The following is a 21,891-nucleotide window of genomic DNA, read 5'->3' on the forward strand; positions in this document are numbered from 1 at the left end:
GGGTGGCACAGATGGGGCGTTGCCTGGATGATGGGGGGGCGGCACGGAGAGGGCGTTGCCTGGGTGATGCAGGGAGGGGCGGGACAGGGGGTGTTACCTGGGTGATGGGGGGTGGCACAGATGGGGCGTTGCCTGGGTAATGGGGGGGTAGCACGGAGGGGGCGTTGCCTGGGTGATGCAGGGAGGGGCGGGACAGGGGGTGTTACCTGGGTGATGGGGGGTGGCACAGAGGGGGCGTTGCCTGGGTAATGGGGGGTGGCACGGAGGGGGCGTTACCTGGGTGATGCAGGGAGGAGTGGGACAGGGGGTGTTACCTGGGTGATGGGAGGGTGGCACAGAGGGGGCGTTGCCTGGGTGATGGGGGGGTGGCACAGAGGGGGCGTTGCCTGGGTGATGGGGGGGCGGCACAGAGGGGGCGTTGCCTGGGTGATGGGAGGGCCGCACAGAGGGGGCGTTGCCTGGGTGATGGGAGGGTGGCACAGAGGGGGCGTTGCCTGGGTGATGGGGCGTGGCACAGAGGGGGCGTTGCCTGGGTGATGGGGCGTGGCACAGAGGGGGCGTTGCCTGGGTGATGGGGCGTGGCACAGAGGGGGCGTTGCCTGGGTGATGGGAGGGCCGCACAGAGGCGTTGCCTGGGTGATGGGGGGTGGCACAGAGGGGGCGTTGCCTGGGTGATGGGAGGGCGGCACAGAGGGAGCGTTGCCTGGGTGATGGGGGGGTGGCACAGAGGGGGCGTTGCCTGGGTGATGGGGGGGTGGCACAGAGGGGGCGTTGCCTGGGTGATGGGGGGGTGGCACAGAGGGGGCGTTGCCTGGGTGATGGGAGGGCCGCACAGAGGCGTTGCCTGGGTGATGGGGGGTGGCACAGAGGGGGCGTTGCCTGGGTGATGGGAGGGCGGCACAGAGGGAGCGTTGCCTGGGTGATGGGGGGGCGGCACAGAGGGGGCGTTGCCTGGGTGATGGGGCGTGGCACAGAGGGGGCGTTGCCTGGGTGATGGGGCGTGGCACAGAGGGGGCGTTGCCTGGGTGATGGGAGGGCCGCACAGAGGCGTTGCCTGGGTGATGGGGGGTGGCACAGAGGGGGCGTTGCCTGGGTGATGGGAGGGAGGCACAGAGGGAGCGTTGCCTGGGTGATGGGGGGTGGCACAGAGGGGGCGTTGCCTGGGTGATGGGAGGGCGGCACAGAGGGGGCGTTGCCTGGGTGACGGGAGGGTGGCACAGAGGGGGCGTTGCCTGGGTGATGGGAGGGTGGCACAGAGGGGGCGTTGCCTGGGTGATGGGAGGGTGGCACAGAGGGGGCGTTGCCTGGGTGATGGGAGGGCCGCACAGAGGGGGCGTTGCCTGGGTGATGGGGGGTGGCACAGAGGGGGCGTTGCCTGGATGATGGGAGGGCCGCACAGAGGTGGCGTTGCCTGGGTGATGGGAGGGCCGCACAGAGGGGGCATTGCCTGGGTGATGGGGGGTGGCACAGAGGGGGCATTGCCTGGGTGATGGGGGGTGGCACAGAGGGGGCGTTGCCTGGGTGATGGGGGGTGGCACAGAGGAGGCGTTGCCTGGGTGATAGGAGGGTGGCACAGAGGGGGCGTTGCCTGGGTGATGGGGGGCGGCACAGAGGGGGCGTTGCCTGGGTGATGGGGGGTGGCACAGAGGGGGCGTTGCCTGGGTGATGGGGGGTGGCACAGAGGGGGCGTTGCCTGGGTGATGGGAGGGCCGCACGGAGGGGGCGTTGCCTGGGTGATGGGAGGGCCGCACGGAGGGGGCGTTGCCTGGGTGATGGGAGGGCCGCACGGAGGGGGCGTTGCCTGGGTGATGGGAGGGCCGCACGGAGGGGGCGTTGCCTGGGTGATGGGAGGGCCGCACGGAGGGGGCGTTGCCTGGGTGATGGGAGGGCCGCACGGAGGGGGCGTTGCCTGGGTGATGGGAGGGCCGCACGGAGGGGGCGTTGCCTGGGTGATGGGAGGGCCGCACGGAGGGGGCGTTGCCTGGGTGATGGGAGGGCCGCACGGAGGGGGCGTTGCCTGGGTGATGGGAGGGCCGCACGGAGGGGGCGTTGCCTGGGTGATGGGAGGGCCGCACGGAGGGGGCGTTGCCTGGGTGATGGGAGGGCCGCACAGAGGGGGCGTTGCCTGGGTGATGGGAGGGCCGCACAGAGGGGGCGTTGCCTGGGTGATGGGAGGGCCGCACAGAGGGGGCGTTGCCTGGGTGATGGGGGGTGGCACAGAGGGGGCGTTGCCTGGGTGATGGGAGGGCCGCACAGAGGGGGCGTTGCCTGGGTGATGGGAGGGCCGCACAGAGGGGGCGTTGCCTGGGTGATGGGAGGGCCGCACAGAGGGGGCGTTGACTGGGTGATGGGGGGTGGCACAGAGGGGGCGTTGACTGGGTGATGGGGGGTGGCACAGAGGGGGCGTTGCCTGGGTGATGGGGGGTGGCACAGAGGGGGGTTGCCTGGGTGATGGGAGGGCCGCACAGAGGGGGCGTTGCCTGGGTGATGGGGGGTGGCACAGAGGGGGCGTTGCCTGGGTGATGGGAGGGCCGCACAGAGGGGGCGTTGACTGGGTGATGGGGGGTGGCACAGAGGGGGCGTTGACTGGGTGATGGGGGGTGGCACAGAGGGGGCGTTGCCTGGGTGATGGGGGGTGGCACAGAGGGGGGTTGCCTGGGTGATGGGAGGGCCGCACAGAGGGGGGCGTTACCTGGGTGATCCGGGGGTGGCTACAGCGGGCCCCGCGCCGGCCGGAGGGCACCCAGTGGAGGTGGGGGGCCGGGCAGTGGGGGCGCAGGAGGCAGCGACGCTCGGCCAGGCACCAGCCACACTGGTAGCGCGGGTCAGCACGAAGACAGAGCCCGCAGCTCGGACGCTGGGCCGGGCACTTGTACAGCAGGGCTGGGGGCGAGGGGGGGTGAGAGACAGACAGACTCCCCACCCCCTCGCCCCAGTTATACCCCCCAGTGCAGCCCCCCGGCATATCCCTCCCCATGGCCTCAATCCCGTTCCCACTCTCTGGCCCCCCCTTCCCCATTACCCAACCCCATGCCCAGCCCCCTGGCATGGCCCCCTCCCCTCGCAGCCCCCTGTACCGTGGAAGCCGGGGGGCTGGTCGATGGCGAAGGCACCGTCCCAGACCACGGCGAATTCCACGGGCAGCTCCCCGACAGCGTCACCCTCGTACCAGTACTGGGGAGCAAGGGGGGGGCAGAGCAACGGGAGACAAAGGGTTAAAAGGACGATGCCAGGCATCTCCTCCAACAACCAAACCGTCACCTAGCAACACAGCATCCCCCCGGGGGTGAAACATCAAACACCCTGACCCCCAACCCCCCCAGCCCGGCCGCTGTCCCTCGCTCCCGCCCCCCAGCCCTGCCGCAGCCCCTCGCTCCCACCCCCCAGCCCCCCCAGCCCTGCCGCTGCCCCTCGCTCCCGCCCCGCAACCCCCCAGCCCTGCCGCTGCCCCTCGCTCCCGCCCCGCAACCCCCCAGCCCTGCCGCTGCCCCTTGCTCCCACCCCCCAGCCCTGCCGCTGCCCCTCGCTCGCACCCCGCAGCCCCCCAGCCCTGCCGCTGCCCCTCGCTCCCGCCCCGCAGCCCCCCAGCCCTCCCGCTGCCCCTCGCTCCCGCCCCGCAGCCCTCAGCCCTGCCGCTGCCCCTCGCTCCAGGCCCGCAGCCCCCAGCCCTGCCGCTGCCCCTCGCTCCCGCCCCGCAGCCCCCAGCCCGGCCGCTGCCCCTCGCTCCCGCCCCGCAGCCCCCCAGCCCGGCCGCTGCCCCTCGCTCCCGCCCCGCAGCCCCCCCAGCCCGGCCGCTGCCCCTCGCTCCCGCCCCGCAGCCCCCCCAGCCCTGCCGCTGCCCCTCGCTCCCGCCCCGCAGCCCCCAGCCCTGCCGCTGCCCCTCGCTCCCGCCCCGCAACCCCCCAGCCCTGCCGCTGCCCCTTGCTCCCACCCCCCAGCCCTGCCGCTGCCCCTCGCTCCCGCCCCGCAGCCCCCCAGCCCTGCCGCTGCCCCTCGCTCGCACCCCGCAGCCCCCCAGCCCTGCCGCTGCCCCTCGCTCCCGCCCCGCAGCCCCCCAGCCCTCCCGCTGCCCCTCGCTCCCGCCCCGCACCCCTCAGCCCTGCCGCTGCCCCTCGATCCAGGCCCGCAGCCCCCAGCCCTGCCGCTGCCCCTCGCTCCCGCCCCGCACCCCCCAGCCCTGCCGCTGTCCCTCGCTCCCACCCCGCAGCCCCCCAGCCCTGCCGCTGCCCCTCGCTCCCGCCCCGCAGCCCCCCAGCCCTGCCGCTGCCCCTCACTCGCACCCCGCAGCCCCCCAGCCCTGCCGCTGCCCCTCGCTCCCGCCCCGCAGCCCCCCAGCCCTGCCGCTACCCCTCGCTCCCGCCCCGCAGCCCCCAGCCCTGCAGCTGCCCCTCGCTTCTGCCCCGCACCCCCCAGCCCTGCCGCTGCCCCTCGCAACCGCCCCGCAGCCCCCCAGCCCGGCCGCTGCCCCTCGCTCCCGCCCCGCAGCCCCCCAGCCCGGCCGCTGCCCCTCGCTCCCGCCCCGCAGCCCCCCAGCCCTGCCGCTGCCCCTCGCTCCCGCCCCGCAGCCCCCAGCCCGGCCGCTGCCCCTCGCTCCCGCCCCGCAGCCCCCAGCCCTGCAGCTGCCCCTCGCTTCTGCCCCGCACCCCCCAGCCCTGCCGCTGCCCCTCGCAACCACCCCGCACCCCCCAGCCCTGCCGCTGCCCCTCGCTCCCGCCCTGCAGCCCCCCAGCCCAGCCGCTGCCCCTCGCTCCCGCCCCGCAGCCCCCCAGCCCTGCCGCTGCCCCTCGCTCCCGCCCCGCAGCCCCCAGCCCTGCCGCTGCCCCTCGCTCCCGCCCCGCAGCCCCCAGCCTTGCCGCTGCCCCTCGCTCCCGCCCCGCAGCCCCCCAGCCCGGCCGCTGCCCCTCGCTCCCGCCCCGCAGCCCCCCAGCCCTGCCGCTGCCCCTCGCTCCCGCCCCGCAGCCCCCCCAGCCCTGCCGCTGCCCCTCGCTCCCGCCCCGCAGCCCCTCCAGCCCTGCCGCTGCCCCTCGCTCCCGCCCCGCAGCCCCCAGCCCTGCCGCTGCCCCTCGCTCCCGCCCCGCAGCCCCCAGCCCTGCCGCTGCCCCTTGCTCCCACCCCGCAGCCCCCCAGCCCTGCCGCTGCCCCTCGCTCCCGCCCCGCACCCCCCAGCCCTGCCGCTGCCCCTCGCTCCCGCCCCGCAGCCCCCCAGCCCTGCCGCTGCCCCTCGCTCCCGCCCCGCAGCCCCCCAGCCCGGCCGCTGCCCCTCGCTCCCGCCCCGCAGCCCCCCAGCCCGGCCGCTGCCCCTCGCTCCCGCCCCGCAGCCCCCCAGCCCTGCCGCTGCCCCTCGCTCCCGCCCCGCAGCCCCCCAGCCCGGCCGCTGCCCCTCGCTCCCGCCCCGCAGCCCCCCAGCCCTGCCGCTGCCCCTCGCTCCCGCCCCGCAGCCCCCAGCCCGGCCGCTGCCCCTCGCTCCCGCCCCGCAGCCCCCAGCCCGGCCGCTGCCCCTCGCTGCAGGCCCGCAGCCCCCAGCCCTGCAGCTGCCCCTCGCTCCTGCCCCGCACTCCCCAGCCCTGCCGCTGCCCCTCGCAACCGCCCCGCACCCCCCAGCCCTGCCGCTGCCCCTCGCTCCCGCCCCGCAGCCCCCAGCCCTGCCGCTGCCCCTCGCTCCCGCCCCGCAGCCCCCCAGCCCTGCCGCTGCCCCTCGCAACCGCCCCGCACCCCCCAGCCCTGCCGCTGCCCCTCGCTCCCGCCCTGCAGCCCCCCAGCCCAGCCGCTGCCCCTCGCTCCCGCCCCGCAGCCCCCCAGCCCGGCCGCTGCCCCTCGCTCCCGCCCCGCAACCCCCAGCCCTGCCGCTGCCCCTCGCTCCCGCCCTGCAGCCCCCCAGCCCTGCCGCTGCCCCTCGCTCCCGCCCCCCAGCCCTGCCGCTGCCCCTCGCTCCCGCCCCGCAGCCCCCCAGCCCTGCCGCTGACCCTCGCTCGCGCCCCGCAGCCCCCCAGCCCTGCCGCTGCCCCTCGCTCCCGCCCCGGAGCCCCCAGCCCTGCCGCTGCCCCTCGCTCCCGCCCCGCAGCCCCCCAGCCCTGCCGCTACCCCTCGCTCCCGCCCCGCAGCCCCCCAGCCCTGCCGCTGCCCCTCGCTCCCGCCCCGCAGCCCCCCAGCCCTGCCGCTACCCCTCGCTCCCGCCCCGCAGCCCCCCAGCCCTGCCGCTGCCGCTCGCTCCCGCCCCACAAACCCCCAGCCCTGCCGCTACCCCTCGCTCCCGCCCCGCAGCCCCCCAGCCCTGCCGCTGCCCCTCGCTCGCACTCCGCAGCCCCCCAGCCCTGCCGCTGCCCCTTGCTCCCGCCCTGCAGCCCCCAGCCTCACTGCTGCCCCTCGCTCCCACTCCGCAGACCCCCAGCCCTGCTGCTGCCCCTCGCTCCCGCCCCACAACCCCCAGCCCTGCCGCTGCCCCTCGCTCCCGCCCTGCAGCCCCCCAGCCCTGCCGCTGCCCCTCCCTCGCACCCCCCAGCCTCGCTGCTGCCCCTCGCTCCCACCCCGCAGACCCCCAGCCCTGCTGCTGCCCCTCGCTCCCGCCCCGCAACCCCCAGCCCTGCCGCTGCCCCTCGCTCCCAACCCAGTGACTCATGGGGGTGCTTCTGCCTGCAGCCAGCTGGGAGTTAATGGCTGGGGGGGGTCTGGCACCAGGCTCTGGACCAGAGCCCACGTGACTGGAGAATTCCCAGCCGCCCTTCCCCCCATAGGCAGGGCTGGGAGATGTGGAAGCAATTGGGGGTCCCAAGCTCTGCCCACTGTCTCGGGGTTCTGGGTCAGGCTGAACTGGGCTCAATGCTCCTCTGTGATGAAGTGAAGGATTGGATTCACCCTGGCTGCTGTCCTGCAGGAACCCAGTGTGCGTGCCTCAGTTTCCCTGGGCACTGCACCAATACCTAGATGGGGATGGGGATTTCAGGGTGACACCCTCCGAAGCCCAGCCCGGCTGCGGGAGTCCCTCTGCCGGGAAGGGACACAGCAGGGCTGGCAGGGGAGCAGCAGAGGGAAGGGGGGGCCCAGGGGTTGCAGGAGGCCGGGGGGGCTCACCGAGCTGTTCTGACACTGCACACTGGTGGAGTTGAAGCGCACGGCTGGCACACGCTGGCGCCGGCCCTGCACGGAGAAGACACACTCGTAGTTCTTCTGGCCCGACTGCGGCTGCGGCAGGTTCTTGGCCCGCAGCGTGATGGGCTGCAGCACCCCTGCCGGGACCAGGATCTGCCCTGCCGGGAGCAGCTCTGGACAGCCCTGGGGAGAGAAAGAACCAGTGAGAACCCAGGCACACGGGCCCCTGCTCTAACCACTGCACCCCACTCCCCTCCCAGGGCTGGAGAGATCCCAGGGATCCGGGCTCCCCGCCCCCCTGCTCTAACCACTGCACCCCACTCCCCTCCCAGGGCTGGAGAGATCCCAGGGATCCGGGCACCCCGCCCCCCTGCTCTAACCACTGCACCCCACTCCCCTCCCAGGGCTGGAGAGATCCCAGGGATCCGGGCACCCCGCCCCCCTGCTCTAACCACTGCACCCCACTCCCCTCCCAGGGCTGGAGAGATCCCAGGGATCCGGGGCTCCCCGCCCCCCTGCTCTAACCACTGCACCCCACTCCCCTCCCAGGGCTGGAGAGATCCCAGGGATCCGGGCACCCCGCCCCCCTGCTCTAACCACTGCACCCCACTCCCCTCCCAGGGCTGGAGAGATCCCAGGGATCCGGGCACCCCGCCCCCCTGCTCTAACCACTGCACCCCACTCCCCTCCCAGGGCTGGAGAGATCCCAGGGATCTGGGCACCCCGCCCCCCTGCTCTAACCACTGCACCCCACTCCCCTCCCAGGGCTGGAGAGATCCCAGGTACCCGGGCTCCCCGCCCCCCTGCTCTAACCACTGCACCCCACTCCCCTCCCAGGGCTGGAGAGATCCCAGGGATCCGGGCTCCCCGCCCCCCTGCTCTAACCACTGCACCCCACTCCCCTCCCAGGGCTGGAGAGATCCCAGGTACCCGGGCTCCCCGCCCCCCTGCTCTAACCACTGCACCCCACTCCCCTCCCAGGGCTGGAGAGATCCCAGGGATCCGGGCTCCCCCACCCAGCACCAGAGGATGGAGCTAGAGATGCAGGATCCTGCAGGTCTCTTGGAGCTGCCATGGCAACCACAGCTGCTTAATTGTCACTTCCTAGGGGTGGGGCTGCTCTTTTGGTGGGGGGATGGAGCAGGGGCAATAAAGGAAACTGGCCCCACAACCAGCCCACCCCAGCCCCTCACTCCCGACCCACAGCCCCTGCCCTGCCGGTGCCCCTCACTCCGACCCACAGCCCCTGCCCCCAGCCCTGCCGGTGCCCCTCACTCCCGACCTACAGCCCCTGCCCCCAGCCCAGCCGGTGCCCCTCACTCCCGACCCACAGCCCCTGCCCCCAGCCCTGCCGGTGCCCCTCACTCCTGACCCACAGCCCCCGCTGCCCAGCCCTGCCAGTGCCCCTCACTCCTGACCCACAGCCCCTGCCCCCAGCCCTGCTGGTGCCCCTCACTCCGACCCGCAGCCCCCGCTGCCCAGCCCTGCCGGTGCCCCTCGCTCCTGACCCACAACCCCCGCTGCCCAGCCCTGCCCATGCCCCTCACTCCTGACCCACAGCCCCCGCTGCCCAGCCCTGCCGGTGCCCCTCACTCCCGACCCACAGGCCGTGCCCCCAGCCCTGCCGGTGCCCCTCACTCCCGACCCACAGCCCCTGCCCCCAGCCCTGCCGGTGCCCCTCACTCCCGACCCACAGTCCCGCCCCCAGCCCTGCCGGTGCCCCTCACTCCCGACCCACAGCCCCTGCCCCCAGCCCTGCCAGTGCCCCTCACTCCCGACCCACAGCCCCTGCCCCCAGCCCTGCCGGTGCCTCTCACTCCCAACCCACAGCCCCTGCCCCCAGCCCTGCCGGTGTCCCTCACTCCCAACCCACAGCCCCTGCCCCCAGCCCTGCCGGTGCCCCTCACTCCCGACCCCCAGCCCCTGCCCCCAGCCCTGCCGGTGCCCCTCACTCCCGACCCACAGCCCCCGCTGCCCAGCCCTGCCGGTGCCCCTCACTCCCGACCCACAGCCCCCGCTGCCCAGCCCTGCCGGTGCCCCTCACTCCCGACCCACAGCCCCTGCCCCCAGCCCTGCCGGTGTCCCTCACTCCCAACCCACAGCCCCTGCCCCCAGCCCTGCCGGTGCCCCTCACTCCCGACCCCCAGCCCCTGCCCCCAGCCCTGCCGGTGCCCCTCACTCCCGACCCACAGCCCCTGCCCCCAGCCCTGCCGGTGCCCCTCACTCCCGACCCACAGCCCCTGCTGCCCAGCCCTGCCGGTGCCCCTCACTCCCGACCCACAGCCCCTGCCCCCAGGCCTGCCGGTGCCCCTCACTCCTGACCCACAGCCCCTGCCCCGCCGGTGCCCCTCACTCCCGACCCACAGCCCCTGCTCCCCAGCCCTGCCGGTGCCCCTCAGCCCGACCCACAGCCCCCGCCCTCCAGCCCTGCCGGTGCCCCTCACCCCCATCCCGCAGCCCCTGCCCCCCAGCCCTGCTAATGCCCCTCACTCCCAACGTGCAGCCCCTGCCCTCAGCTCTGCCGGTACCCCTTGTCATGGCTCCTTCCCCACTCTGGCACGGTAAATGCAGAAGTGGGGGCCAGCACCGTACCCCAAAGCCTTATCTACCAGGCTTCGGTATAAAACGTCCCCCACAATCTTCAAAACCTAGATCTTGGGAATCAAACTTCCGCTGCCACCACCCAAATATTAATAACGAGATTAGGAGAAAGATCATTTGGGAAATCTCACCCCTATTATAAAAATCAGGACCCAAGTAGCCACTGCCAGGTTAATAAAAAGAAAGGAGAAAACTTTTATTATTGCAACAAAATTCCTGTTGCAAGCATAAGGATCAGATGGAAAAGTAACAACATCTACTCATGGAGGAATTACCCCATGGGCTAGTGATAGAAAGTGCGTCTGGCCCACGAAAGCTCATCATCTAATAAACCATCTTGTTAGTCTTTAAAGTGCTACATTGTCCGTATTTTGTTTCACCCATAGGCTAGAACTTAGTTACAAAGAAAAGCCAAACCTCTCTTCAGCGGTGCCAGATCTCAGATCCCAAACCCAACCCTTAAACAGTAAACCTTATGGAACTACCTAACCCTACTCACAGAAAATGGAGAGTGGTGTCTTGGGGGGGGGGAGACATGCTTGTCCCTCCCTGTAGCTGCGGAGGACTCACCCAGAGAGACAAAGGCAAGGAAAAAAAACAAATTCTTTTGTCCCAGGTGAAAGTCCCATCTCCATTCCTATTGGCCACTCCACCTGGCTAGGTGTAGTTAACCCCTTAGTCCCCAGGCTGCTGGCTAACCCTCATAATCATGAGACAAGAGACAGGGCTGTGCAGCACTTCAAAGACTAACAAGATGGTTTATTAGATGATGAGCTTTCGTGGGCCAGACCCACTTCCTCAGATCAAAGAGTGGAAGAAAATTGTCACAACCATATTTTCTTCCACTGTTTGATCTGAGGAAGTGGGTCTGGCCCACGAAAGCTCATCACCTAATAAACCATCTTGTTAGTCTTTGAAGGGCTGCACAGCCCTGTCTCTTGTCTCAGCTGCACCAGACTAGCACGGCTGCCTCTCCACCACTATTCCTCATGACACCCCCACTCTGACCCATAGCCCCTGCCCCCTTTGTGGGGCACTGATTACAGAGAAGTGGCTCAGAGGGGAGCACAGCAACAGCCATTTCCACCCAGTCCCTGAGGCCCCAGTCTGCAGCTGCAGCTGCAGCTCCAAACGGCAGCCAGGGCCCCATCAATTATTGCAGCGCCACTGCAGCCAATTTCTCGCCACAGGGCACCCAGCCCCGGCACCTGCCACCTCTCCCCCTCCAGAGCCCCGGGGCACTAGGCTGTGGCTGGGGACTCACCTCCGCGGTGCTGACCCGCCCCTCCGCAAAGGCGCACTGCTGCGGATCGGGGCTGCAGACATGCCTGTATTTGCACCACTGGCAGGCAAAGGGGCTCCTCACACAGGACAGGCACCTGGGGAGGGCAGCGAAGGGTTAATGGGGGCACTGTTCTCCCCAGCCTAGGAGACAGGGACCATGCTGGCAGCTGTACCCCCCCCCCCCCCCCGCCCCTTCTATGGCTGCTTCTCCCCCAGCAAGGTGCTAAGTGCTGGACTCCTCGGGGAGGGGGTCGCGGGTAAGGAGGGGGACTCACGAGGGCAGGAGGCTGCAGTTGTAGAAGACGAAGTCCGCACCAGCAAAGTCCATCCCGGTCTCCAGCGAGTGAAGCTGAAGCCGCACAGAGCGAGTGTCGCCTGGCGGAGACACAGGGAGGCAGCATCACGGGGGGATTCCCCAGCCCCCCCCCCCGTGATCCTGACCTTTGCCCCCTGCCCCGCCCTTTGGACTCACCATGGGGGCTGGTACCAGGGGGCAGCTCCCGAGGGGCTGGCGACTGGCACTGGATCAGGCCCTTGGGCAGCACCTGTGCCTCGCTCTGCCCCAGGCCCTCGAAGGAGCAGCTCACGCCAGGGCTCAGGTCCGGGAGGTTCTGCACCGTCAGCTGCAGCTGGACCCCAAATGTGCCAGGGCCCGAGAAACAGCAGTTAGAGTGGGGGCAGGGTCTGGGGGTACAGCTGGGGGGGCAGGGTCCCGGGGAGGACAGAGCTTGGAGGAGGACAAGGTCCCAGGAGGTTAGATCTGGGGGGGCAGGGTCCCAGGGGGGACAGAGCTTGGAGGGGGACAAGGTCCCAGGGGGTTACATCTGGGGGGGCAGAGTCCCAGGGGGGACAGAGCTTGGAGGGGGACAAGGTCCCAGGGGGTTACATCTGGGGGGCAGGGTCCCAGGGGGGACAGAGCTTGGAGGGGGACAAGGTCCCAGGGGGTTACATCTGGGGGGGCAGGGTCCCGGGGGGGGGGACAGAGCTTGGAGGGGGACAAGGTCCCAGGGGGTTAGATCTGGGGGGGGCAGGGTCCCGGGGAGGACAGAGCTTGGAGGGGGACAAGGTCCCAGGGGGTTACATCTGGGGGGGCAGGGTCCCAGGGGGGACAGAACTTGGAGGAGGACAAGGTCCCAGGGGGTTAGATCTGGGGGGGCAGGGTCCCAGGGGGGACAAAGCTTGGAGGGGGACAAGGTCCCAGGAGGTTAGATCTGGGGGGGCAGGGTCCCAGGGGGGACAGAGCTTGGAGGGGGACAAGGTGCCAGGGAGTTAGATCTGGGGGGGGGCAGGGTCCCGGGGGGGACAGAGCTTGGAGGGGGACAAGGTGCCAGGGGGTTAGATCTGGGGGGGCAGGGTCCCGGGGAGGACAGAGCTTGGAGGGGGACAAGGTCCCAGGGGGTTAGATCTGGGGGGGGCAGGGTCCTGGGGGGGACAGAGCTTGGAGGTGGACAAGGTCCCAGGGGGTTAGATCTGGGGGGGGGCAGGATCCCGGAGGGGAAAGGGCTTGAGGGGGACAAGGTCCCAGGGGGTTAGATCTGGGGGGGGCAGGATCCCGGGGGGGAAAGAGCTTGAGGGGGACAAGGTCCCAGGGGGTTACATCTGGGGGGGGGCAGGGTCCCGGGGGGGACAGAGCTTGGAGGGGGACAAGGTCCCAGGGGGTTAGATCTGGGGGAGGCAGGGTCCTGGGGGGGACAGAGCTTGGAGGGGGACAAGGTGCCAGGGGGTTAGATCTGGGGGGGCAGGGTCCCGGGGAGGACAGAGCTTGGAGGGGGACAAGGTCCCAGGGGGTTAGATCTGGGGGGGGCAGGGTCCTGGGGGGGACAGAGCTTGGAGGTGGACAAGGTCCCAGGGGGTTAGATCTGGGGGGGGCAGGATCCCGGAGGGGAAAGGGCTTGAGGGGGACAAGGTCCCAGGGGGTTAGATCTGGGGGGGGCAGGATCCCGGGGGGGAAAGAGCTTGAGGGGGACAAGGTCCCAGGGGGTTAGATCTGGGGGGGGGGGCAGGGTCCCGGGGGGGACAGAGCTTGGAGGGGGACAAGGTGCCAGGGGGTTAGATCTGGGGGAGGCAGGGTCCTGGGGGGGACAGAGCTTGGAGGGGGACAAGGTACCAGGGGGTTAGATCTGGGGGGGGCAGAGTCCCGGGGGGGACAGAGCTTGGAGGGGGACAAGGTGCCAGGGGGTTAGATCTGGGGGAGGCAGGGTCCTGGGGGGGACAGAGCTTGGAGGGGGACAAGGTCCCAGGGGGTTACATCTGGGGGGACAGGGTCCCAGGGGGGACAAAGCTTGGAGGGGGACAAGGTCCCAGGAGGTTAGATCTGGGGGGGCAGGGTCCCAGGGGGGACAGAGCTTGGAGGGGGACAAGGTGCCAGGGAGTTAGATCTGGGGGGGCAAGGTCCCGGGGGGGACAGAGCTTGGAGGGGGACAAGGTGCCAGGGAGTTAGATCTGGGGGGGGGCAGGGTCCCGGGGGGGACAGAGCTTGGAGGGGGACAAGGTGCCAGGGGGTTAGATCTGGGGGGGCAGGGTCCCGGGGAGGACAGAGCTTGGAGGGGGACAAGGTCCCAGGGGGTTAGATCTGGGGGGGGCAGGGTCCTGGGGGGGACAGAGCTTGGAGGTGGACAAGGTCCCAGGGGGTTAGATCTGGGGGGGGCAGGATCCCGGAGGGGAAAGGGCTTGAGGGGGACAAGGTCCCAGGGGGTTAGATCTGGGGGGGGCAGGATCCCGGGGGGGAAAGAGCTTGAGGGGGACAAGGTCCCAGGGGGTTAGATCTGGGGGGGGGGCAGGGTCCCGGGGGGGACAGAGCTTGGAGGGGGACAAGGTGCCAGGGGGTTAGATCTGGGGGAGGCAGGGTCCTGGGGGGGACAGAGCTTGGAGGGGGACAAGGTGCCAGGGGGTTAGATCTGGGGGGGCAGGGTCCCGGGGAGGACAGAGCTTGGATGGGGACAAGGTCCCAGGGGGTTAGATCTGGGGGGGCAGGGTCCTGGGGGGGACAGAGCTTGGAGGTGGACAAGGTCCCAGGGGGTTAGATCTGGGGGGGGCAGGATCCCGGAGGGGAAAGGGCTTGAGGGGGACAAGGTCCCAGGGGGTTAGATCTGGGGGGGGGCAGGATCCCGGGGGGGAAAGAGCTTGAGGGGGACAAGGTCCCAGGGGGTTAGATCTGGGGGGGGGGCAGGGTCCCGGGGGGGACAGAGCTTGGAGGGGAACAAGGTGCCAGGGGGTTAGATCTGGGGGAGGCAGGGTCCTGGGGGGGACAGAGCTTGGAGGGGGACAAGGTGCCAGGGGGTTAGATCTGGGGGGGGCAGGGTCCCGGGGGGGACAGAGCTTGGAGGGGGACAAGGTGCCAGGGGGTTAGATCTGGGGGAGGCAGGGTCCTGGGGGGGACAGAGCTTGGAGGGGGACAAGGTGCCAGGGGGTTAGATCTGGGGGGGGCAGGGTCCCGGGGGGGACAGAGCTTGGAGGGGGACAAGGTGCCAGGGGGTTAGATCTGGGGGAGGCAGGGTCCTGGGGGGGACAGAGCTTGGAGGGGGACAAGGTCCCAGGGGGTTAGATCTGGGGGGGGCAGGATACCGGGGGGAAAGAGCTTGAGGGGGACAAGGTCCCAGGGGGTTAGATCTGGGGGGGCAGGGTGCCAGGAGGTTAGATCTGGGGGGCAGGGTCCCTATGGGGCTAGGGTTGGGGGGCATGGGGTCCCTGGGAGGATCAGGCCTGGGGGGACTGCCTTAAAGCAAGGAACCCTGGAGTCCTGGCCCCCACTCACCAGGATGCTGGGTGCGGCAACAGAGACATTACTGGGCTCCACAAGCAGCTGGAGACAGAGGTCTGGCGCAGCGGTGAACCGGTTTGGCTCCAGCGCCCGGGGACACTCGCTCTGCCGGCAGCATCTGGAAGGGGGGGGTGTCAGCCACAGTCTGGGAACTCCCAGCCCTGCTCCCCCACTGGCTGCGCATGGCAGGGGCAATGCTGGGGGAGGGGCAGATCAAGGACCCATTAACCAGCAGTCGCTTCCCCCCCAGGGACTCGTTAGCGCAGGATCCAGGGGAGTTGGGACAGGACATCCGGTGCCAGGAGCTCCCAAGAGGGGCTGGGCTGGCAGGCTCTGCGGACCGGGAGAGAGGGCACCGGCAGGAGTGTGGAGACAGGGCTGGGGGGCAGGGGCTGTGGGGTGGGAGTGAGGGGCACCGGCAGGGCTGGGCTGGCAGGGGCTGTGGGTCGGGAGTGAGGGGCACCGGCAGGGCTGGCAGGGGCTGTGGGTCGGAGTGAGGGGCACCGGCAGGGCTGGGGGCAGGGCTGCGGGTCAGAGTGAGGGGCACCGGCAGGGCTGGGGGCAGGGGCTGTGGGTCGGAGTGAGGGGCACCGGCAGGGCTGGGGGCAGGGCTGCGGGTCAGAGTGAGGGGCACCGGCAGGGCTGGGGGCAGGGGCTGTGGGTCGGGAGTGAGGGGCACCGGCAGTGCTGGGGGGCAGGGGCTGCGGGTCAGAGTGAGGGGCACCGGCAGGGCTGGAGGGCGGGGGCTGCGGGTCAGAGTGAGGGGCACCAGCAGGGCTGGGGGGCGGGGGCTGCGGGTCAGAGTGAGGGGCACCGGCAGGGCTGGGGGGCGGGGGCTGTGGGTCAGAGTGAGGGGCACCGGCAGGGCTGGGGGCAGGGGCTGTGGGTCGGAGTGAGGGGCATCGGCAGGGCTGGGGGGCAGGGGCTGTGGGTCGGAGTGAGGGGCACCGGCAGGGCTGGGGGGCAGGGCTGTGGGTCGGAGTGAGGGGCACCGGCAGGGCTGGGGGCAGGGCTGCGGGTCGGAGTGAGGGGCACCGGCAGGGCTGGGGGCAGGGCTGTGGGTCAGAGTGAGGGGCACCGGCAGGGCTGGGGGGCAGGGGCTGTGGGTCGGAGTGAAGGGCACCGGCAGGGCTGGGGGCAGGGCTGCGGGTCAGAGTGAGGGGCACCGGCAGGGCTGGGGGCAGGGCTGCGGGTCAGAGTGAGGGGCACCGGCAGGGCTGGAGGGCGGGGGCTGCGGGTCAGAGTGAGGGGCACCGGCAGGGCTGGGGGGCGGGGGCTGCGGGTCAGAGTGAGGGGCACCGGCAGGGCTGGGGGGGCGGGGGCTGTGGGTCAGAGTGAGGGGCACCGGCAGGGCTGGGGGCAGGGGCTGTGGGTCGGAGTGAGGGGCACCGGCAGGGCTGGGGGGCAGGGGCTGTGGGTCGGAGTGAGGGGCACCGGCAGGGCTGGGGGGCAGGGCTGTGGGTCGGAGTGAGGGGCACGGCAGGGCTGGGGGCAGGGCTGCGGGTCGGAGTGAGGGGCACCGGCAGGGCTGGGGGCAGGGCTGTGGGTCAGAGTGAGGGGCACCGGCAGGGCTGGGGGCGGGGGCTGTGGGTCGGAGTGAGGGGCGCCGGCAGGGCTGGGGGCGGGGGCTGTGGGTTGGAGTGAGGGGCACCGGCAGGGCTGGGGGGCAGGGGCTGTGGGTCGGAGTGAGGGGCACCGGCAGGGCTGGGGGGCAGGGGCTGTGGGTCGGAGTGAGGGGCACCGGCAGGGCTGGGGGCAGGGCTGTGGGTCAGAGTGAGGGGCACCGGCAGGGCTGGGGGGCAGGGGCTGTGGGTCGGGAGTGAGGGGCACCGGCAGGGCTGGGGGCGGGGGCTGTGGGTCTGAGTGAGGGGCACCGGCAGGGCTGGGGGGCAGGGGCTGCGGGCCGGGATGGGGGCTGATCGCTGGGGGTGGGGTGTCACTTGCATCTATTTCGAGCAGGGAGGTGCGAATCCAGCAGAGGTGTGAGGTGGGTGCTGGGGAGGCTGGGGGAGGAGACGTGAACACGGCTGCCCCCCGCTCAGGCTGGGGGGCGCCTGCCAATTCATTGTGTGTCCCGGGGTTACAGGGAGAGTGGGAGCCCGTGGCTGGAGCAGGGAGCCTGGACTGCTGGATTGTCCCGGCTCTCAGGGGCAGTGCGGCCTGGTGGTTAGAGGGTTCTCGGTTCTCCCGGCTCTGGGGGTCTCACCGGTTGTGCAGCACACACCAGCCACAGTGGGGGTCCCTGGAGCCCAGGCAGGCCTCACACGTGGGATACTGGCCACACGTCTCCACCGGCAGCCGCACCACCTGGCAGGGGAGGGAGCTGATGAAGCTCCCTCTGCACAGCAGCCCAGCCCACCTCCCCCCACCGTTCCTGCTCCTCTCCCCCCAGCCCTTCCCCACCTGTCCACGGCTCAGCACGTAGAGGTGTCTCTGGTCAGGACTCAGCTCCATGTCCCGCAGCAGGGGCTGCCCAGGGGTCACTGGCACCGACTCGTAGAGATGGGCGTCCTGGGGACCATCCACCCGCACCTGAGGGGGGGCAGCTGTGAGAGCCATGGCCCCGATCTCCTTCACCCAGCCCAGTCCCCCCACCCCCAAGTCTGCAGCACCGGAGGGGGGCAGCTGTAAGAGCCATGCCCCGGATCTCCTTCACCCAGCCCAGTCCCCCCACCCCCAAGTCTGCAGCACCGGAGGGGGGCAGCTGTAAGAGCCATGGCCCGGATCTCCTTCACCCAGCCCAGTCCCCCCACCCCCAAGTCTGCAGCACCTGAGGGGGGCAGCTGTAAGAGCCATGCCCCGGATCTCCTTCACCCAGCCCAGTCCCCCCATCCCCAAGTCTGCAGCACCTGAGGGGGGCAGCTGTAAGAGCCATGGCCCGGATCTCCTTCACCCAGCCCAGTCCCCCCACCCCCAAGTCTGCAGCACCTGAGGGGGGCAGCTGTGAGAGCCATGGCCCGGATCTCCTTCACCCAGCCCAGTCCCCCCCAGCCCCTGGCCCCCAAGTCTGCAGCACCGGAGGGGGGCAGCTGTGAGAGCCATGGCCCGGATCTCCTTCACCCAGCCCAGTCCCCCCACCCCCAAGTCTGCAGCACCGGAGGGGGGCAGCTGTAAGAGCCATGGCCCGGATCTCCTTCACCCAGCCCAGTCCCCCCACCCCCAAGTCTGCAGCACCTGAGGGGGGCAGCTGTGAGAGCCATGCCCCGGATCTCCTTCACCCAGCCCAGTCCCCCAGCCCCTGGCCCCCAAGTCTGCAGCACCTGAGGGGGGCAGCTGTAAGAGCCATGCCCCGGATCTCCTTCACCCAGCCCAGTCCCCCCAGCCCCTGGCCCCCAAGTCTGCAGCACCTGAGGGGGGCAGCTGTGAGAGCCATGGCCCAGATCTCCTTCACCCAGCCCAGTGCCCCCACCCCCAAGTCTGCAGCACCAGAGGGGGGCAGCTGTAAGAGCCATGCCCCGGATCTCCTTCACCCAGCTCAGTCCCCCCAGCCCCTGGCCCCCAAGTCTGCAGCACCTGAGGGGGGCAGCTGTAAGAGCCATGGCCCAGATCTCCTTCACCCAGCCCAGTCCCCCCAGCCCCAAGTCTGCAGCACCGGAGGGGGGCAGCTGTGAGAGCCATGCCCCGGATCTCCTTCACCCAGCCCAGTCCCCCCACCCCCAAGTCTGCAGCACCGGAGGGGGGCAGCTGTGAGAGCCATGCCCCGGATCTCCTTCACCCAGCCCAGTCCCCCCACCCCCAAGTCTGCAGCACCGGAGGGGGGCAGCTGTGAGAGCCATGCCCCGGATCTCCTTCACCCAGCTCAGTCCCCCCAGCCCCTGGCCCCCAAGTCTGCAGCACCGGAGGGGGGCAGCTGTAAGAGCCATGGCCCAGATCTCCTTCACCCAGCCCAGTCCCCCCATCCCCAAGTCTGCAGCACCGGAGGGGGGCAGCTGTGAGAGCCATGCCCCGGATCTCCTTCACCCAGCCCAGTCCCCCACCCCCAAGTCTGCAGCACCGGAGGGGGGCAGCTGTGAGAGCCATGCCCCGGATCTCCTTCACCCAGCCCAGTCCCCCCACCCCCAAGTCTGCAGCACCGGAGGGGGGCAGCTGTGAGAGCCATGCCCCGGATCTCCTTCACCCAGCCCAGTCCCCCCAGCCCCAAGTCTGCAGCACCGGAGGGGGGCAGCTGTGAGAGCCATGCCCCGGATCTCCTTCACCCAGCTCAGTCCCCCCAGCCCCTGGCCCCCAAGTCTGCAGCACCGGAGGGGGGCAGCTGTAAGAGCCATGGCCCAGATCTCCTTCACCCAGCCCAGTCCCCCCATCCCCAAGTCTGCAGCACCGGAGGGGGGCAGCTGTGAGAGCCATGCCCCGGATCTCCTTCACCCAGCCCAGTCCCCCCACCCCCAAGTCTGCAGCACCGGAGGGGGGCAGCTGTGAGAGCCATGCCCCGGATCTCCTTCACCCAGCTCAGTCCCTCCAGCCCCAAGTCTGCAGCACCGGAGGGGGGCAGCTGTGAGAGCCATGCCCCGGATCTCCTTCACCCAGCCCAGTCCCCCCAGCCCCTGGCCCCCAAGTCTGCAGCACCGGAGGGGGGCCCACAGGGAGCAGTGGGGAAGGGGAGACCAGCATCGGTGTCTCCCCTCCCCCTACCTCCCCACCTTAACGACCCCTTTCATTGCTGCCAACAAGAGCCCATTGACGGGGGGGCTGCCCCAGAGCAGCCCCCCCTGAACAAAGGGCTCTTTCAGAGCTGGGGCCGCAGCCCTTGGCCACCCCTGGGCCAGTGTCTCAGACAAGGGAGTCGGTGTCTGGGGGAGCAGAGAGGGAGAAGAGTTGCCTCCCCCCACCTCACTGAATTAGCCCCATTTACAAGCGGAGCGGTCGCCCCTGGGGGGTTCAGGAGTTCAGAGACCCCTGAGTAACCCAATTCCCAGGTCAGAGCAGGGGTAGAGCCGGACACACCAGACAGGGCCCCTGGGACTCCTCCGCCCGCCCCTCCGCAAGGAGAGAGGATGGAGGGAGGGGGTGTGGCAGGAGCCCAGGGCCAGGTTAGCAGGGGCTGCGGGTCGGAGTGAGGGGCACCGGCAGGGCTGGGGGCAGGGGCTGTGGGTCGGAGTGAGGGGCACCGGCAGGACTGGGGGGAGGGGCTGTGGGTCGGAGTGAGGGGCACCGGCAGGGCTGGGGGCAGGGCTGTGGGTCGGAGTGAGGGGCACCGGCAGGGCTGGGGGCGGGGCTGTGGGTCGGAGTGAGGGGCACCGGCAGGGCTGGGGGCGGGGCTGTGGGTCGGAGTGAGGGGCACCGGCAGGGCTGGGGGCAGGGCTGTGGGTCGGAGTGAGGGGCACCGGCAGGGGCTGGGGGCAGGGGCTGTGGGTCGGAGTGAGGGGCACTGGCAGGGCTGGGGGCAGGGGCTGTGGGTCGGAGTGAGGGGCACCGGCAGGGCTGGGGGCAGGGGCTGTGGGTCGGAGTGAGGGGCGCCGGCAGGGCTGGGGGCAGGGCTGTGGGTCGGAGTGAGGGGCGGTGGCAGGGTTGGGGGGCAGGGCTGTGGGTCGGAGTGAGGGGCGCCGGCAGGGCTGGGGGCAGGGCTGTGGGTCGGAGTGAGGGGCGCCGGCAGGGCTGGGGGCAGGGCTGTGGGTCGGAGTGAGGGCACCGGCAGGGCTGGGGGCAGGGGCTGTGGGTCGGAGTGAGGGGCACCGGCAGGGCTGGGGGCAGGGGCTGTGGGTCGGAGTGAGGGGCGCCGGCAGGGCTGGGGGCAGGGCTGTGGGTCGGAGTGAGGGGCGCCGGCAGGGCTGGGGGCAGGGGCTGTGGGTCGGAGTGAGGGGCACCGGCAGGGCTGGGGGCAGGGGCTGTGGGTCGGAGTGAGGGGCGCCGGCAGGGCTGGGGGCAGGGCTGTGGGTCGGAGTGAGGGGCGCCGGCAGGGCTGGGGGGCAGGGCTGTGGGTCGGAGTGAGGGGCGCCGGCAGGGCTGGGGGCAGGGCTGTGGGTCGGAGTGAGGGGCACGGCAGGGCTGGGGGCAGGGCTGTGGGTCGGAGTGAGGGGCACCAGCAGGGCTGGGGGGCGGGGGCTGTGGGTCGGAGTGAGGGGCACCGGCAGGGCTGGGGGCAGGGCTGTGGGTCGGAGTGAGGGGCGCCGGCAGGGCTGGGGGCTGGGCTGTGGGTCGGAGTGAGGGGCGCCGGCAGGGCTGGGGGCTGGGCTGTGGGTCGGAGTGAGGGGCGCCGGCAGGGCTGGGGGCAGGGGCTGTGGGTCGGAGTGAGGGGCGCCGGCAGGGCTGGGGCAGGGCTGTGGGTCGGAGTGAGGGGTGCCGGCAGGGCTGGGGGCAGGGCTGTGGGTCGGAGTGAGGGGCGCCGGCAGGGCTGGGGGGAGGAGGGAGGCAGAGCTGGACCGGCAGGGCAGACACCCAGATGCATTTTGCCCTGGACTCAGCATTTTCCACCCCAACCCGCCAACAGCCAGTTTGGAAGGAAGCGAGTTGGTTTGTGGGGAGTTGGAGGGGACGGGAGGGGGAGGGGAGCGGGGGGAGGGGAGGGGAAGAGAGGGGGGGGGGGGACCGCAGCCCGTGGCACTGAACTGGCTTTGCTGGCAGACTGTACACCCACCCCCGAGACTGGGCGGTGCCCTCACTCCCGCCCCACAGCCCAGCCCTGCCCCCCCCAGCCAGTGCCCCTCACTCCCGCCCCACAGCCCCTGCCAGCCCAGCCAGTGCCCCTCACTCCCGCCCCACAGCCCAGCCCTGCCCCCCCCAGCCAGTGCCCCTCACTCCCGCCCCACAGCCCAGCCCTGCCCCCCCCAGCCAGTGCCCCTCACTCCCGCCCCACAGCCCCTGCCAGCCCAGCCCTGCCCCCCCAGCCAGTGCCCCCTCACTCCCGCCCCACAGCCCCTGCCAGCCCAGCCCTGCCGCCCCCCCAGCCAGTGCCCCTCACTCCCTGCCCCACAGCCCAGCCCTGCCCCCCCCAGCCAGTGCCCCTCACTCCTGCCCCACAGCCCAGCCCTGCCCCCCCCAGCCAGTGCCCCTCACTCCCGCCCCACAGCCCAGCCCTGCCCCCCCCAGCCAGTGCCCCCTCACTCCCGCCCCACAGCCCCTGCCAGCCCAGCCCTGCCCCCCCAGCCAGTGCCCCTCACTCCCGCCCCACAGCCCCTGCCAGCCCAGCCCTGCCCCCCAGCCAGTGCCCCTCACTCCCGCCCCAC

The 21,891-nt window shown here is 71.4% G+C and overlaps 1 protein-coding gene across 5 annotated transcripts in view; it reads right to left on the reverse strand.

The window, feature by feature from the left end:
- Positions 1 to 17,941, reverse strand: part of PLXNA3 (plexin A3) — a 49,168-nt gene extending 31,227 nt beyond the window's left edge. For 2 of the 5 annotated variants that reach the window (XM_075916557.1, XM_075916556.1), the window contains exons 1-10: positions 17,660 to 17,940; positions 17,135 to 17,263; positions 16,938 to 17,038; positions 14,726 to 14,849; positions 11,444 to 11,600; positions 11,247 to 11,346; positions 10,952 to 11,066; positions 7,069 to 7,269; positions 3,078 to 3,174; positions 2,693 to 2,883 (exon numbers count right to left, since the gene is read on the reverse strand). In XM_075916557.1, coding sequence (XP_075772672.1) covers positions 2,693 to 2,883; positions 3,078 to 3,174; positions 7,069 to 7,269; positions 10,952 to 11,066; positions 11,247 to 11,346; positions 11,444 to 11,600; positions 14,726 to 14,849; positions 16,938 to 17,038; positions 17,135 to 17,263; positions 17,660 to 17,773 — 1,329 coding nt within the window. In that variant the 5' untranslated portion in view covers positions 17,774 to 17,940. Of the gene's footprint in view, positions 1 to 2,692; positions 2,884 to 3,077; positions 3,175 to 7,068; positions 7,270 to 10,951; positions 11,067 to 11,246; positions 11,347 to 11,443; positions 11,601 to 14,725; positions 14,850 to 16,937; positions 17,039 to 17,134; positions 17,625 to 17,659 lie in introns of those variants that run through there. The other 3 variants (XM_075916561.1, XM_075916560.1, XM_075916559.1) reach the window with 3 other exon arrangements.
- Positions 17,942 to 21,891: the final 3,950 nt, after the last annotated feature.

Source organism: Pelodiscus sinensis, unplaced genomic scaffold, assembly GCF_049634645.1.
Source record: "Pelodiscus sinensis isolate JC-2024 unplaced genomic scaffold, ASM4963464v1 ctg145, whole genome shotgun sequence".
NCBI lineage: Eukaryota > Metazoa > Chordata > Testudines > Trionychidae > Pelodiscus > Pelodiscus sinensis.